The following is a 14,363-nucleotide window of genomic DNA, read 5'->3' on the forward strand; positions in this document are numbered from 1 at the left end:
AAATATCGAAAATTTAATATTTTAATTAACATAAAAATTTAAAAATATATACAGATATAATAAATAATTTTTAAAATTAAAAAATAAAATTTTATTATATAAAAAATATTTTTATTATAAAAATAATATTATATTAAGTGATAGTTTATTTGATTTTTGAATAACAATTGATGAGTTGCAAAATTCACATTTTTTTCCTCATTTAATTTCTTGATTTTTCTGTAATTTTGATATAAATATTTATATTTTAATTTGAATTTGATTTTGAACAGGTTAGTGAGCAGAAGTTGAGAAAATGAAGGAAAAAAGGCTGAAAATTAAAGGATTTTTATACTGGGAAGCTACAATCGATGGGAAGATAAATATAGATTTTGCCACCTAAGCAATGATAAGATCATATTCAAATGGGTCAAGTTGAAACAAACTCAATCAGATGAGGATAGAGATAAGATGATGATAGAGATAAGATATGAATAATAGATTTTATTTTAATTATTAAGTTTTATCTTTTTGTGCCTATATAAAGGCTCCTAGCATTCAACCTAGGGTACGGATTCTATTTCTCACTCTCATTTCCTCTCTTGTTGTTCTCCCACCTTCTTCTCCATTTTTCCTTTTCTTCTTCTTTTACTTAATTTTTATAATTTCATTATGGCCATGAGTGGCTAAACATTTATTTTTCAGTTGAAGGTTAATTTAATTTGAGGTTTGTTCAAGTTGTGAGGTTATATGTTTTAATTCTCTTCATCTTATTTTCTATTTTCTATTAATTTCTGTATTCGAGGAACACCACCTCCATTGTTGTTCTCTTGAGAATTCAAGGGGCCCATTGAATCTCTTGGGAAGACAACATATTGCTAATTAATTTAATTAAATCCGTAATTGTTTAATTGGATTAATAATAAGTAGCAATTAATATATTAGTTTATATTAAGAAATTAATAGATTTGATTTAAATAAAACGCGTGTTTTTATTGATCAAGTTTGGGTTCTTCTCTCTTAATGCAGTTGACTAATTAAATCTACACGCGTGTTGGGGTTGTTAGTTAACTAGGAATTAATTTAAGCGCGAAGCGGATTAATTTATTCATAAGGAAGAATTGGTGGGATTCGCGTGTTTGACCACTATAACTAAACAATAGATAATAAAATGAATTATTTTTTTTAATCAATGATCAACTGCAAATACCTCAATTTGATTGCCTTCAGCTGAAATTTTTTATTAATTAGTTGTTTCTAAATTTTCAATTACATTGTTCATTTATTTATTTTCTCTTAAGTTTATTTTTATAGGCTTGCCCAAGGTACAACCATTTTCATAGAAAAGAAAAATCTCTTCTCACTTTTTCATTAAACTATTTCTCTATTTCAATTTGGTCATTTAAATTAAACAGTTTTAAGGTCTCTGTGGGATCGATACTCACTCACCCTATCTTCAAGTTCTTAACAATCAAGAGAAGGGAAGTAAATTTAAATTGACGGATTCGGCACCCGTCAAATTTTGGCGCCGTTGCCGGGGACCTCTAACAAATTGTTTTTGTTTTTATGACCAGATCTGAGAATAGCAGAATTCAGTTTGATCCAGAAATCGAGAAGACTGCAAAAAGGTTGAGAAAAGCAACCAAGTTGCAAAAACAGGCCAATTCGGGAGCCTCTCAACCATCTGCCCGATCTCCTTTGCGCACCGAAGAGACCTCATCTTCAACACCAACTGAGCCTCCAATTGACACAAACCAAAGAGACAATATGGCTGCAGCTGCTGCCGCTGAAGAGCAACCTCTTTGCATCACATATCCAATACTGAATGCACCCTTGGAATTACGAACAGGTATGATTCATATGTTACCAAAATTCCAAGGTTTGGAAAATGAAGACCCCCATCGTCATCTGAAGGAGTTTTATGTGGTTTGTTCAAGTATGAGACCACAAGGTATAACTGATGAACAAATAAGGTTGGTAGCTTTCCCTTTCACTTTAATTGAATCTGCTAAGGATTGGCTCTACTATTTACCCCCAGGTTCAATCACCACTTGGGTACAAATTAGAGACTTATTCTTAGAAAGATTTTTCCCAGCAACCAAAGCATCATCAATAAGAAAGGAAATAAGTGGAATTAAACAAAGGAAAAATGAAATTTTACATGAATATTGGGAAAGGTATAAGAAATTAATTGCAAGTTGTCCAAAACATGGAATCACTCCAAAACAGCTTAACCTTCATTTCTACGAAGGACTTTTGCCATTAGAACGAAGAATAATAGATGCTGCTAGTGGAGGAGCCATTGCAGAAATGGAACCTGAAGAAGGTAAAACTTTAATCTCCAAATTAGCTGCCAATTCTAGACAATATGGCCGAGAAGAGGACATTCCAAGAAATGCCAATGAAGTAAGTATTGCATCTTTAGATTCTAAAATTTCACAACTAACAGCTGCAATTCAACAATTGGCTGCAGGGAACAATACACGAACTTGTGGCATTTGCAAACAAGCAGATCACCCCACAGATATGTGTCATATCCTTCAAGAAGGAGAGCAACAGGTAAATGCCATTGGAGGATTCAATGGACAACAATTCAATGGACAACAAAGGAAGTATGACCCATTTTCAAGCACTTACAATCCAGGGTGGAGAGATCATCCAAACCTTAGTTATGGGAATAGACAGCAGAACTACCAACCAAGAACCAACTATCAAGCTGCAAAATCAGGTATGTCTCTAGAAGATATTGTTCAATCCCTTGCTAATAGTACTCTTGCTTTTCAACAGGAAACAAAGTCAAGCATCCAGAATTTGGAGAATCAAATGAGCCAACTTGCTACATCAGTAAGCAAGCTAGAATCACAAGGGAAGCTGCCCTCCCAAACTGTGCCAAATCCAAAACAGAACGCAAGTGCAATTACACTACGAAGTGGGAAGGAGTTAGACTCTGCCAGCCCGAAGAAGCTTGCCCAAGGCAGTAAGGTAGGCCAAAAGGCAGAAGTAGAAATAGAGATTCTAGAAGAGAATCAACCCCAGAAATCTGAGGAAGAACAGTCCCCAATGCAGGTAATACGTCCACCTTTTCCCGAAAGATTTGCTCAATCAAAAAGAGAAAAGGAAGAGAAAGAGATCTTGGAGATTTTTCGCAAAGTCCAGGTAAACATACCCCTTCTTGAAACCATAAAGCAAATACCCAGGTACGCGAAATTTCTAAAAGACCTTTGCACTAATAAAAGAAAATTGTATGGGCACGAAAAGATTAAAGTAGGGGAGAATGTGTCAGCTGTACTCCAAAGAAAAATTGCACCAAAATGTAAAGACAAAGGCATGTTTGCTATATCATGTAAAGTAGGAAACCTTGAAGTAAAAAAGGCAATGTGTGACTTAGGAGCTTCCATAAATGTCATGCCTCTATCAGTTTATTTGTCTTTGGATGCAGGCCCGTTAAAACAAACAGGAATCACACTTCAACTCGCCGATAGATCAATAGTCTATCCTAAGGGCGTATTGGAAGATGTTTTGGTCCAAGTGGGAAAATTAATCTTCCCAGCCGACTTCTTCGTCCTAGACATGGAGGACGATAATTCATCCAACTCTACAGATTTGTTGCTAGGAAGACCATTCCTTAGTACGGCCAGAACGAAGATTGATGTGCATGAAGGCACGCTCACAATGGAGTTTGATGGAGAAGAGGTAAAGTTTAATGTCTATGATGCAATGAAGTATCCTGATGAAAACTTTTCTGTTTGTAGCATAGATGTAATCGAACCTCTCGCTCAAGAAGCATTTGAACTAAGCAAGGAAGACAAGTTGGAGGTAGTTTTAACCGAAAACTTGACATTAGATCACCTTAACGAGTGCACAACCCAGTTTGATGAAGAGATCATAGAGACCATCCACTCATTGGATACACCAGACCAGAAGGTAAGTACCTCTAATTTATTTTCAATACCCAAGTCTCACCACAAACTTCTCCCTTCAATTCTTCAGGCACCGGAGATTGAGCTAAAGGCTCTTCCCACGCACTTGAAGTATGTCTTCCTAGGGAAAGAAAACACCCTTCCGGTCATAGTCTCTAATAAACTGAGTAAAGGTGAGGAAGATAAGCTTGTCCAGGTACTGAAGGAGTATAAGGAAACAGTTGGGTGGACAATCGCAGATCTTAAGGGGTTAAGCCCCTCTACGTGCATGCACAAGATCCTCCTTGAAGAAAATAGTAAGCCAAAAAGGGAAGCACAAAGAAGATTGAACCCACCTATGATGGAAGTTGTAAAAAAGGATATACTAAAATTGCTCGATGCCGGAATAATATATCCAATTTCAGATAGTAGATGGGTAAGTCCAGTCCAAGTCGTGCCAAAGAAGACAGGAATAACAGTAAGAACCAACTCAGAAGGAGAATCAGTTCCCACTCGTGTTCAAAACGGGTGGAGGGTTTGTATAGACTATCGCAAGTTGAATTCAGTAACTAGGAAGGATCATTTCCCTTTACCTTTTATCGATCAAATGTTAGAAAGATTGGCAGGAAAGTCTCATTTTTGTTGTTTGGATGGCTTTTCAGGTTTTTACCAGATACCAGTGGCCCCAGAAGACCAAGAGAAGACGACTTTCACATGTCCGTTTGGCACTTTTGCCTACAGAAGGATGCCTTTTGGGCTTTGCAACGCACCAGCAACTTTCCAAAGATGTATGGTTAGTATATTTTCGGAATTTGTTGAGAAGATAATCGAGGTATTCATGGACGACTTTACAGTTTATGGTAATTCATTTGATGAATGTCTAATTAACCTCACACACATCTTAAAACGATGTTTAGAGTCTAATTTAGTCTTAAATTATGAAAAATGCCACTTCATGGTGGATCAAGGCTTAATTTTAGGACATACAGTCTCTAATCGAGGAATTGAGGTTGATAAGGCCAAGGTTGATGTAATTAAGGATTTACCATATCCTACGTGTATACGAGATATTAGATCTTTTCTTGGTCATGCAGGATTTTACAGAAGATTTATCAAAGACTTCTCAAGGATTGCTCAACCATTGTGCAAACTTTTGCAAAAGGATGTACCATTTAATTTTGATAATGAATGTAGAGAAGCTTTCAATACTCTTAAAGAAAAGCTAGTTGCTGCCCCCATTATACAAGCACCAAATTGGCATTATCCATTTGAAATAATGTGTGACGCAAGTAATTACGCTTTAGGAGCTGTTCTTGGTCAACGGATTGATAAAAAACCCCATGTAATATGTTATGCATCCAGAACTTTAGATAAGGCCCAAAGCAATTATACCACCACTGAAAAAGAATTGTTAGCAATTGTCTTTGCCTTAGAAAGATTTAGATCATATTTGTTGGGTACTAAAGTAATTGTGTTTTCTGACCATGCAGCTTTGAGATACCTTTTAAAGAAGAAAGAAGCAAAACCACGACTAATTCGTTGGATTTTATTGTTGCAGGAATTTGACCTTGAAATTAAGGATAAAAAGGGATCAGAAAACTTGGTTGCCGATCACCTCAGTCGTTTATTTCAATCCCAAGATGAATTCCCTTTGAAAGATGAATTTCCTGATGAACAATTATTTTTTGCACAGGTGACAAGCCCTTGGTATGCTGATTTGGTAAACTATATGGTGACCAAAAGTTTTCCAGCAGGAATTTCAAGAAGCCGGAAAGAGAAAATGAAGCATGACGCGCGACAGTACGTTTGGGATGAGCCGTACTTATGGAAATTTTGTGCTGACCAAATAGTAAGGAGATGTGTCCCAGAAAGTGAAATAGAGTCTATTCTTCGTTTCTGCCACTCTGAAGCCTGTGGAGGGCACTTTGGACCAAAGAGGACAGCAAGGAAAGTGTTAGAATGTGGACTCTACTGGCCCAATATATTCAAAGACTCTTATATGTTTTGTAAGGCATGTTCCAATTGTCAAAGAACAGGTAACCTAGGATACCGAGACCAGATGCCCCTTGCACCTATACTAGTAATTGAAATTTTCGATGTATGGGGTATAGATTTTATGGGTCCATTTCCCTCTTCATTTGGAAACCAATACATTTTGCTTGCTGTTGACTATGTCTCAAAGTGGGTGGAGGCTAAGGCCACCAGGACTAATGATTCAAAAGTTGTTTCTGTTTTTTTGAAAACTCATATTTTTGTCAGGTTTGGAGTTCCACGACTACTAGTGAGTGATCGAGGAACCCACTTTTGCAATAAGGTGATCGAATCATTGTTGAGAAAATATGGAGTAACTCATCGTACCTCTACAGCATACCATCCACAGACAAACGGTCAAGCAGAGGTTTCTAACAGGGAAATTAAATCGATCCTAGAAAAAACTGTCAATATTAATAGGAAAGACTGGAGCAACCGCCTTGATGATGCACTATGGGCTTATAGGACAGCCTATAAGACCCCAATAGGCATGTCACCATTCCGGCTAGTTTATGGCAAGCCTTGCCATTTGCCAGTTGAGCTAGAGCATAAAGCCTTTTGGGCAATAAAGCAATGGAACAGCAGCTTAGTAGAGGGAAGTTCTAATCGAAAGTTGCAATTGCAGGAACTGGAGGAAATAAGGAATGAAGCCTACGAGAGTGCCATAATTTACAAGGAGAAAACCAAAGCTTTTCATGATGAATCAATTTCTCGGAAAAATTTTCAGGTGGGCCAAAAAGTTTTGCTTTTTCATTCTCGGTTAAAACTTTTTCCAGGAAAATTGAGGACACGATGGATTGGTCCGTTTGTTGTAATTAAGACTTTTAACCATGGAGCTGTGCAAATTCAAAGTCTTGAAACTGGTAAAATTTTTAAAGTGAATGGTCATAGACTCAAACCCTTTTATGAGGGATTCAAGCCCAAAGATGAAGAAATTATGGTTCTGGGAGTACCACAGATCGGAACTTGAAGGAAGGAAGTCCAGTCTAGGACAATAAACAAGGGCGCTGCTTGGGAGGCAACCCAAGATTACAGGCTTGCCCAAGCCTGTAGAGTCACAAGTAAGTTTTCTTTTAATTTTTATTTTTAAATTAATTTATTTGTTATTTTTGGAGCAGATTGAATCTTCTAGGCAATTCGAGACTTTAGGGAACCTTTTGGAGGTAAGTTATTATTTTTAAAATTGTTCCCAAAGGAAGGTAGGTTCCTATCTACTTCATCTTATTTTCTGTTTAAAAAAAAAAATAAAATAAAATAAAAAAATAAAATATAAAAAATATAAAAAAATTTTCTATCTCTGTCATCTTCATCTTCTATCTTTTTCTTTTCTTTTTCTTCTCTTTTCTGCAGATGGCCCGCGCCGCTTCTTCCCGCGCCGCTTCTTCCCGTGCCGCCAAGAGCCACGCAGCCGGCGTTTCGATCGGGAGCCGCCGCTCATCGCGCCGCCGCCAGACCACGACGAAGATCCCCTCGGACGCGGCGACCATGCCTCGCACGCAGACCATACCAGCGGACTCGCCGGTCACAGCCCCTTCCGCGCGTTCCTCCTCACCTGTCACAACCCCTTCCGCGCGTTCCTCCTCGCCGGTCGCAGCCTCTCCAATGCCGACACCGCCGCCGTCCACTTCATCGCCAGATGCAACCATGCGCCGGCATTCACAGATGAAAGGTAAGGTTCCTATCTATGACTTAATGAGTGATGATGAGGAAGAATGGGAGGTAAAACCTGAAATCCTGAGGCAACTCCAAGAACGAAAAATGCAACCCAGAACCATAAAATTAATCGTGGAAGCTTCGGAGGACAGCAGCGAGGACACAACCTCGAGTGCCAGTGAAGAAATCCAGGCTGATTCTCCTCCAAAGAAAAAGCAGAAAAAAAGGATGCCCAGAATAGCTGGTGGAAAGGCCAGATATCTACCTGCAGAGCAAGACCTTCATGGCAATTTTAGCTTTGTCGGCGATGATGAGGTGAGATATAAAATTTTTCTCCATTCTGATATTTATGCTTGTAAAAAGATAAATGATGATACCTTGATCCAATTGCGATTGTATGATGAAGTTTATGCTTTAATTGATACAATTGGATGGAGAAATTTTTTTGTTATAGATTGTCCCTCCTATGTTGAGCTTTGCCGTGAATTTTATGCAACCTATGAGTTTTCTTTTGATGCACAGGTTTTTAATTTGAATATTCCTACAATTCGTTTTAGGTTGCAAAATAAAATGGTCCAATGTTCAATCACAACATTTAATTTGTACTTGGGTATTTATGATAATGAATATGTCAAAACTGTTGAATATTTAGATTCATTATGTGACTACCCAGCGGATTGGGATCCAATTTTAGCATACAAGGAGTTAACAGGGAAACCTGAGCTTAAATTTAGGGGTGGGAAATCTAAAGCTAATGATATTCAGAGCCCTGCCCTTAGATACCTTCACAGGTTCCTGTGTTACACATTTTCTGGAAAAAATAACGATCCAACTAAACTCACAAAATATGAACTCTTCTTCTTATGGTGCATGTTAAAAAAAAGAAAAGTTAATTTTGGTTTTTGGTTAGCCTCCCAATTTAAAAGTATATCTAATGCTGGGCGTGGTATATACTTGGGTTCTGTAATTTCAATGTTAGCAGTAGGGTTGGGTGTACTTGATATTAAAAACACTAATTTACACATAGCTGAGCCTATTTCTCCACTTGACATATCTGCACTTAATTCTATGGGCTTACTTTGCCTCAACGAGAGGAAAGAATTTGTGTTTTGTCCTCCAGGTCCTATCATTCCACCACGATCGCGTTTATTTCGGACAAAGGACCAATCAGCTTCAGCCTCAGCCTCCCCAGCAGCATCTCTAGAACCTAGTGATCAAGCCCGCCTAGCCAGACTTGAGGCAAAAATGCACCATATGGATACCAAATTGGATCTCATTCTCTCTCACTTGGGGTTGCCCATACCCCAACCACCAGCAGCCTGAGTTCTATGCGACTTACTCTTAAGGGAAGTTCTCTTTGATTTACTTTTATTTTATTTTGTGCACTTTCCTGTTTAATTGAAATAGAAGTTTTTTTTGTGATTGATGAGATTGATTGATGATTGATGAACATTTTGAAATTTTTGGGAATTTTTATTCTTTTTTCTGTCATTTTTCTTTTGAGTTTTTGGTGTTTGATTTTGTTTTTATGAGTCTCAGCAGATTCTCAGCACTTGCACTTTAAATTGTTTCTCATATTTAATTTTTACGATTTTCAATATTAAGCATCATTTTATTCAAAAAAAAATAAAAAAATAAAAAATAAATAAAAAATATTTTTTATACAGCTCCTTACTTACCATAAGAAATTGATATGTCCTTTATCGTAGAATACAAGTTATTATGCCATTTGTATGCTAGCTTAAATAGAATAAATTTATCATTGTTCATTTTATTAGTTTTATTTTTAAGGCTTGTTTTGAAATATCATGAAGTATGGTCCTTATTTAAATAATTTGGTAAAAAATGCATGTTCTTTTAAATGAGTTGCTGCCCTTTATTGAGAATGAATTAAAGGATATTTTCTAGACTATATATTTATGTGGAAATTAAGGGGTGTCATAAAAAAAAATAAAAAAAAAAAAAAAAAGAAAAAATAAAAATAAAAATAAAAAATAAATGCACTCCTATGACCCATTCCTCTAGTTGCTTGATTAATTGGTTACCAACCCGATGGCCCAAGTAGTGCGGTACTTGGTGACCCCTTAAGGTAATTCTGTATGGAGAAATCGGTGTTTGGGAGAGTATCACCCCTTTTGGGCCGTTTAAAAAACTCGCCCATACCTTTTCATTGGGTAATTATGAGTGGAGCTAGTAGCCACCTGAGCTGAATAACCTGGGGCAAGTGGCTCAGTAACCATTTGTTTCACGTTCACTTTATCGGTTTCAGGCAAGATATAGTAGGAAGTGTAAATAATAAATAATAAACCCCCAAATCTTTAAATTTTATTGGTCTAGTCAAGAGTTCTAAGATTCTATTCTTTCAAAAGGGCAGTTTAATATTATATGGCATTCTAAAATTTTATGTGTTTGAAATTGAATTGAGGACCAACTTTATGACTTGAGAAACATATTTTAAATATGAAACTTGTTGAAGTGAACTTTGGTGAAATTAAGCTATTTCTGCTATCATCCTATTGCATGACAATTTGGTTCTTTGTTTTGGATAAATTAAATTTCAGATTGGTTAAGGACAGGGCTGTATTTCATTGTTTCATTTTAATTTCTGTGCTTGAGGACAAGCAAAGGAGTAAGTGTGGGGGAATCTGATGAGTTGCAAAATTCACATTTTTTTCCTCATTTAATTTCTTGATTTTTCTGTAATTTTGATATAAATATTTATATTTTAATTTGAATTTGATTTTGAACAGGTTAGTGAGCAGAAGTTGAGAAAATGAAGGAAAAAAGGCTGAAAATTAAAGGATTTTTATACTGGGAAGCTACAATCGATGGGAAGATAAATATAGATTTTGCCACCTAAGCAATGATAAGATCATATTCAAATGGGTCAAGTTGAAACAAACTCAATCAGATGAGGATAGAGATAAGATGATGATAGAGATAAGATATGAATAATAGATTTTATTTTAATTATTAAGTTTTATCTTTTTGTGCCTATATAAAGGCTCCTAGCATTCAACCTAGGGTACGGATTCTATTTCTCACTCTCATTTCCTCTCTTGTTGTTCTCCCATTCTTCTCCATTTTTCCTTTTCTTCTTCTTTTACTTAATTTTTATAATTTCATTATGGCCATGAGTGGCTAAACATTTATTTTTCAGTTGAAGGTTAATTTAATTTGAGGTTTGTTCAAGTTGTGAGGTTATATGTTTTAATTCTCTTCATCTTATTTTCTATTTTCTATTAATTTCTGTATTCGAGGAACACCACCTCCATTGTTGTTCTCTTGAGAATTCAAGGGGCCCATTGAATCTCTTGGGAAGACAACATATTGCTAATTAATTTAATTAAATCCGTAATTGTTTAATTGGATTAATAATAAGTAGCAATTAATATATTAGTTTATATTAAGAAATTAATAGATTTGATTTAAATAAAACGCGTGTTTTTATTGATCAAGTTTGGGTTCTTCTCTCTTAATGCAGTTGACTAATTAAATCTACACGCGTGTTGGGGTTGTTAGTTAACTAGGAATTAATTTAAGCGCGAAGCGGATTAATTTATTCATAAGGAAGAATTGGTGGGATTCGCGTGTTTGACCACTATAACTAAACAATAGATAATAAAATGAATTATTTTTTTTAATCAATGATCAACTGCAAATACCTCAATTTGATTGCCTTCAGCTGAAATTTTTTATTAATTAGTTGTTTCTAAATTTTCAATTACATTGTTCATTTATTTATTTTCTCTTAAGTTTATTTTTATAGGCTTGCCCAAGGTACAACCATTTTCATAGAAAAGAAAAATCTCTTCTCACTTTTTCATTAAACTATTTCTCTATTTCAATTTGGTCATTTAAATTAAACAGTTTTAAGGTCTCTGTGGGATCGATACTCACTCACCCTATCTTCAAGTTCTTAACAATCAAGAGAAGGGAAGTAAATTTAAATTGACGGATTCGGCACCCGTCAACAATAAAAGACTTAATTGGTTAAAAAATTTAAATTAAAATTATTTAGCCCTTAAATAAATGTATAAGGTGATAACTTTTTTGAATAACAATAAAAGATTCAATTTCACAGTTACCCTACCCGTTTACATCCCTATATTGAAGGATTGTCCTTAAATGCATTGCGGATTGAGAATTGGGATCGAGAATTGAGAGAGTAAAATCGAGACCTTTCAAATTTATTTAGATGCATTTATCATAAAATTAATTTTATGAGTCTATAACTTTTTTTAAAGGTAGATAATAGATTTATTGAATAACTATACATTTTTCTTTTTAGTTTTTTTATACAAGTTATTTCAACTTATGTGAAATTTTTATTAAGATATGATGAAGGAGTTGACTTGAAGTCAAGGTCCCTCATAAAAAAACAATGAAAAATGATAACAGTTTTCCCAAATAATAAGAAAATAACGTAAAAGAAAAAAACGTTGCTTTCTTGTGGAAAATAATGGGATTTGTTAATGAATATAGAGGTGGAAGAAGAGGAAGACTTGGACTTTTGGTACAAAATGACAGCTTTAAAACCAAATTACACGCCCAATAAACTTACACCACGTCAATAATAATTATAATAATAATAATTCAATTTTATTATATAATTGAATTAATTAAAGTCTAGGTCTCCTTTAAAATATTAAATTAAGATCAATAATGGAGGGAGACTAGAAAATACTCTTGACAATTAATAGTTAAGTTAAATTTTAGTTTCTAAATGTTATATATATTATTTGTTTTTAATTCATTAAGGTGAGCTTTATTTATTAAAAACTTTTAAATGTTTTTTTATCTAAATATAATTATATAATGAAGAATTCAATTTGATTGGTTATTTAAAAGTTTTATTATAATTTAAAATAAAAATATAGAATCCCTATGAAGTTACACCAATTAAATAAAAATTTATTATTTATTAAAAAAAAAAGTGAATGGATAAAAGTTTGAATTCAGGCATTATTTAAGGTTTGAATTAATAAAAATTCTGTGTGGTTGAATTTTTTTAAAAATAAAATTTAATAACTGAGTCGAATTTAAAGTTGTAAATATTCTGTTGGTTCAAATTTAAAATATATTTATTTAATAAATTTATAAATATAAATATTTAATTAAAAGTATTTAATTTTTAATTTTGAGATTTAATTTGATAAAAATTTAAATAGTTTTTATTAATTTTTAAAATAAATTAAATTAAAATTTATTAATATTGAACTCCATTGAATTCAAACTTGAAAAAAATTAATAAATCAAATTTAAATTCCCTCCGCTCAGCTGGTTTATCCAAATGAATTTATTTTTTTTATTTATATGTTTTTAGAAAGTATAAATGAATAAAAAAACATCCATATTAAGAAAAGTAAAAGAGAAGTTGCTTTCTTGTGGAAAATTAATGGAAGACCTTCAAAATCGAAGGATGCGCTCGCTAAACTTATAGCATATCGTTGAAGGAAGATGACATTAATTGAAAAAAATATATTTTTTACTCAGATGATTTAATTGAATTACAAAACATCCAATGCCATGTTGGGTCCTTGCCCTATATATAATAGGCCAAAGCTTGTGCATTAAGAGCAAGTGTTTCTATCAACTAGCTACCAACATTAAAAATGGAGGTGATGAAGGTGTGCGGTATGGTATTCGCAATGATAATGGTTTTATTATTACAAGGGATTTGGTGCTCTGCTGATTGTTGGGAGACTGAGAGAATTGCTCTCTTGCAACTTCATTCTCATCTCAATTATTCTCTTCAACATGATTTTTACTATGGTCCATATTCATCCTTTTATGATTATTCTACATCTTCTCTGAAAATTGATGTTATCAAGTGCTGTAATTGGAGAAGAGTGAGATGCAATGCCACCACAGGGCGTATTACCCAACTCAATCTCGAGGGTATAAGAGATTTTTCCATAAGAATATGGTATCTAAACGCATCTTTGTGATATCTAAACACTTCTTTGTTTCTTCCATTTCAACATCTCAACTATCTAGACTTAAGGTACAATCATATTGCAGGTTGCCTTAAGAATAAAGGTTTGTATATTTATATCTTTCATTAAGATAATTATAATTGCATCGTGTTACATATGATAGTCCAAATTAAATGAGTATTTGAAAATCCATCAAGTTGCATTTCATACATTTTCTTTCTCTTTTTATTTATATATGATTATAATTGGTTTTTATATATGCAGGTTTTCAAATGCTGTCCTCACTTGAGAATTTGAAATTTCTTAATTTAGGTTATAATAACTTCAACACTGATATTTTATCATCTCTAATTCATCTCTCATCTTTGAAATATTTATATCTAGATAGTAATGACATGAAAGGAAGAATTAATATTGAAGGTGAGCATGCATAACTAATTTTCTCTATCATTATATATCATCTCATACCTTATATATTTTTAATTAGTTATTTGTGAATGTAGAATTGAACAGCTTGACAAATTTAAAAAGTTTGAGCATATCGTGGAACGAAATTAAAAGTTTTAAGTTTTTGAATGGTAAGTATAATTATTTATCCATAATATTTTATTTTATTTTATATTTTTTAAATAAGTAAAATAAAAAATTAATGTATAAAGAGTTTTTATACATGTTCAGGTGGTGAAGAATTATTAAATATGAACAATCTAGAATCTTTAGACATGAGTGACAATCACCTTCAAAATGGCGCTTTATCATTTCTTATGGGTCTCTCCTCTATTAAAACTCTGCGGATGAGTTATAATCAATTGAAAGGATCTTTTAATTTAAAAGGTTAGAGTTTTTTTTCCTCTTTTTCATT

General features: G+C 33.8%; 2 protein-coding genes across 5 annotated transcripts in view; both read left to right on the forward strand.

Annotated features, from left to right (window-relative positions):
- Positions 1 to 14,363, forward strand: part of LOC110600224 (ubiquitin-like domain-containing protein CIP73) — a 58,600-nt gene that overhangs the window by 5,993 nt on the left and 38,244 nt on the right. The window lies entirely within an intron of this gene.
- LOC110608325 (flocculation protein FLO11-like) lies at positions 7,215 to 9,561 on the forward strand. Of its 2 annotated transcripts, none has more exons than XM_021747548.2 (2): positions 7,215 to 7,877; positions 8,683 to 9,561. In XM_021747548.2, the coding sequence occupies exons 1-2, from the start codon at positions 7,260 to 7,262 to the stop codon at positions 8,764 to 8,766; spliced, it is 702 nt and encodes a 233-aa protein (XP_021603240.1). In that variant the 5' UTR covers positions 7,215 to 7,259; the 3' UTR covers positions 8,767 to 9,561. The 2 variants fall into 2 exon arrangements, with proteins under 2 accessions (XP_021603240.1, XP_043806360.1); XM_043950425.1 differs by having other exon boundaries at positions 8,722 to 9,561.

This window comes from Manihot esculenta, chromosome 14 (genome assembly GCF_001659605.2).
Source record: "Manihot esculenta cultivar AM560-2 chromosome 14, M.esculenta_v8, whole genome shotgun sequence".
NCBI classification, from domain to species: domain Eukaryota; kingdom Viridiplantae; phylum Streptophyta; class Magnoliopsida; order Malpighiales; family Euphorbiaceae; genus Manihot; species Manihot esculenta.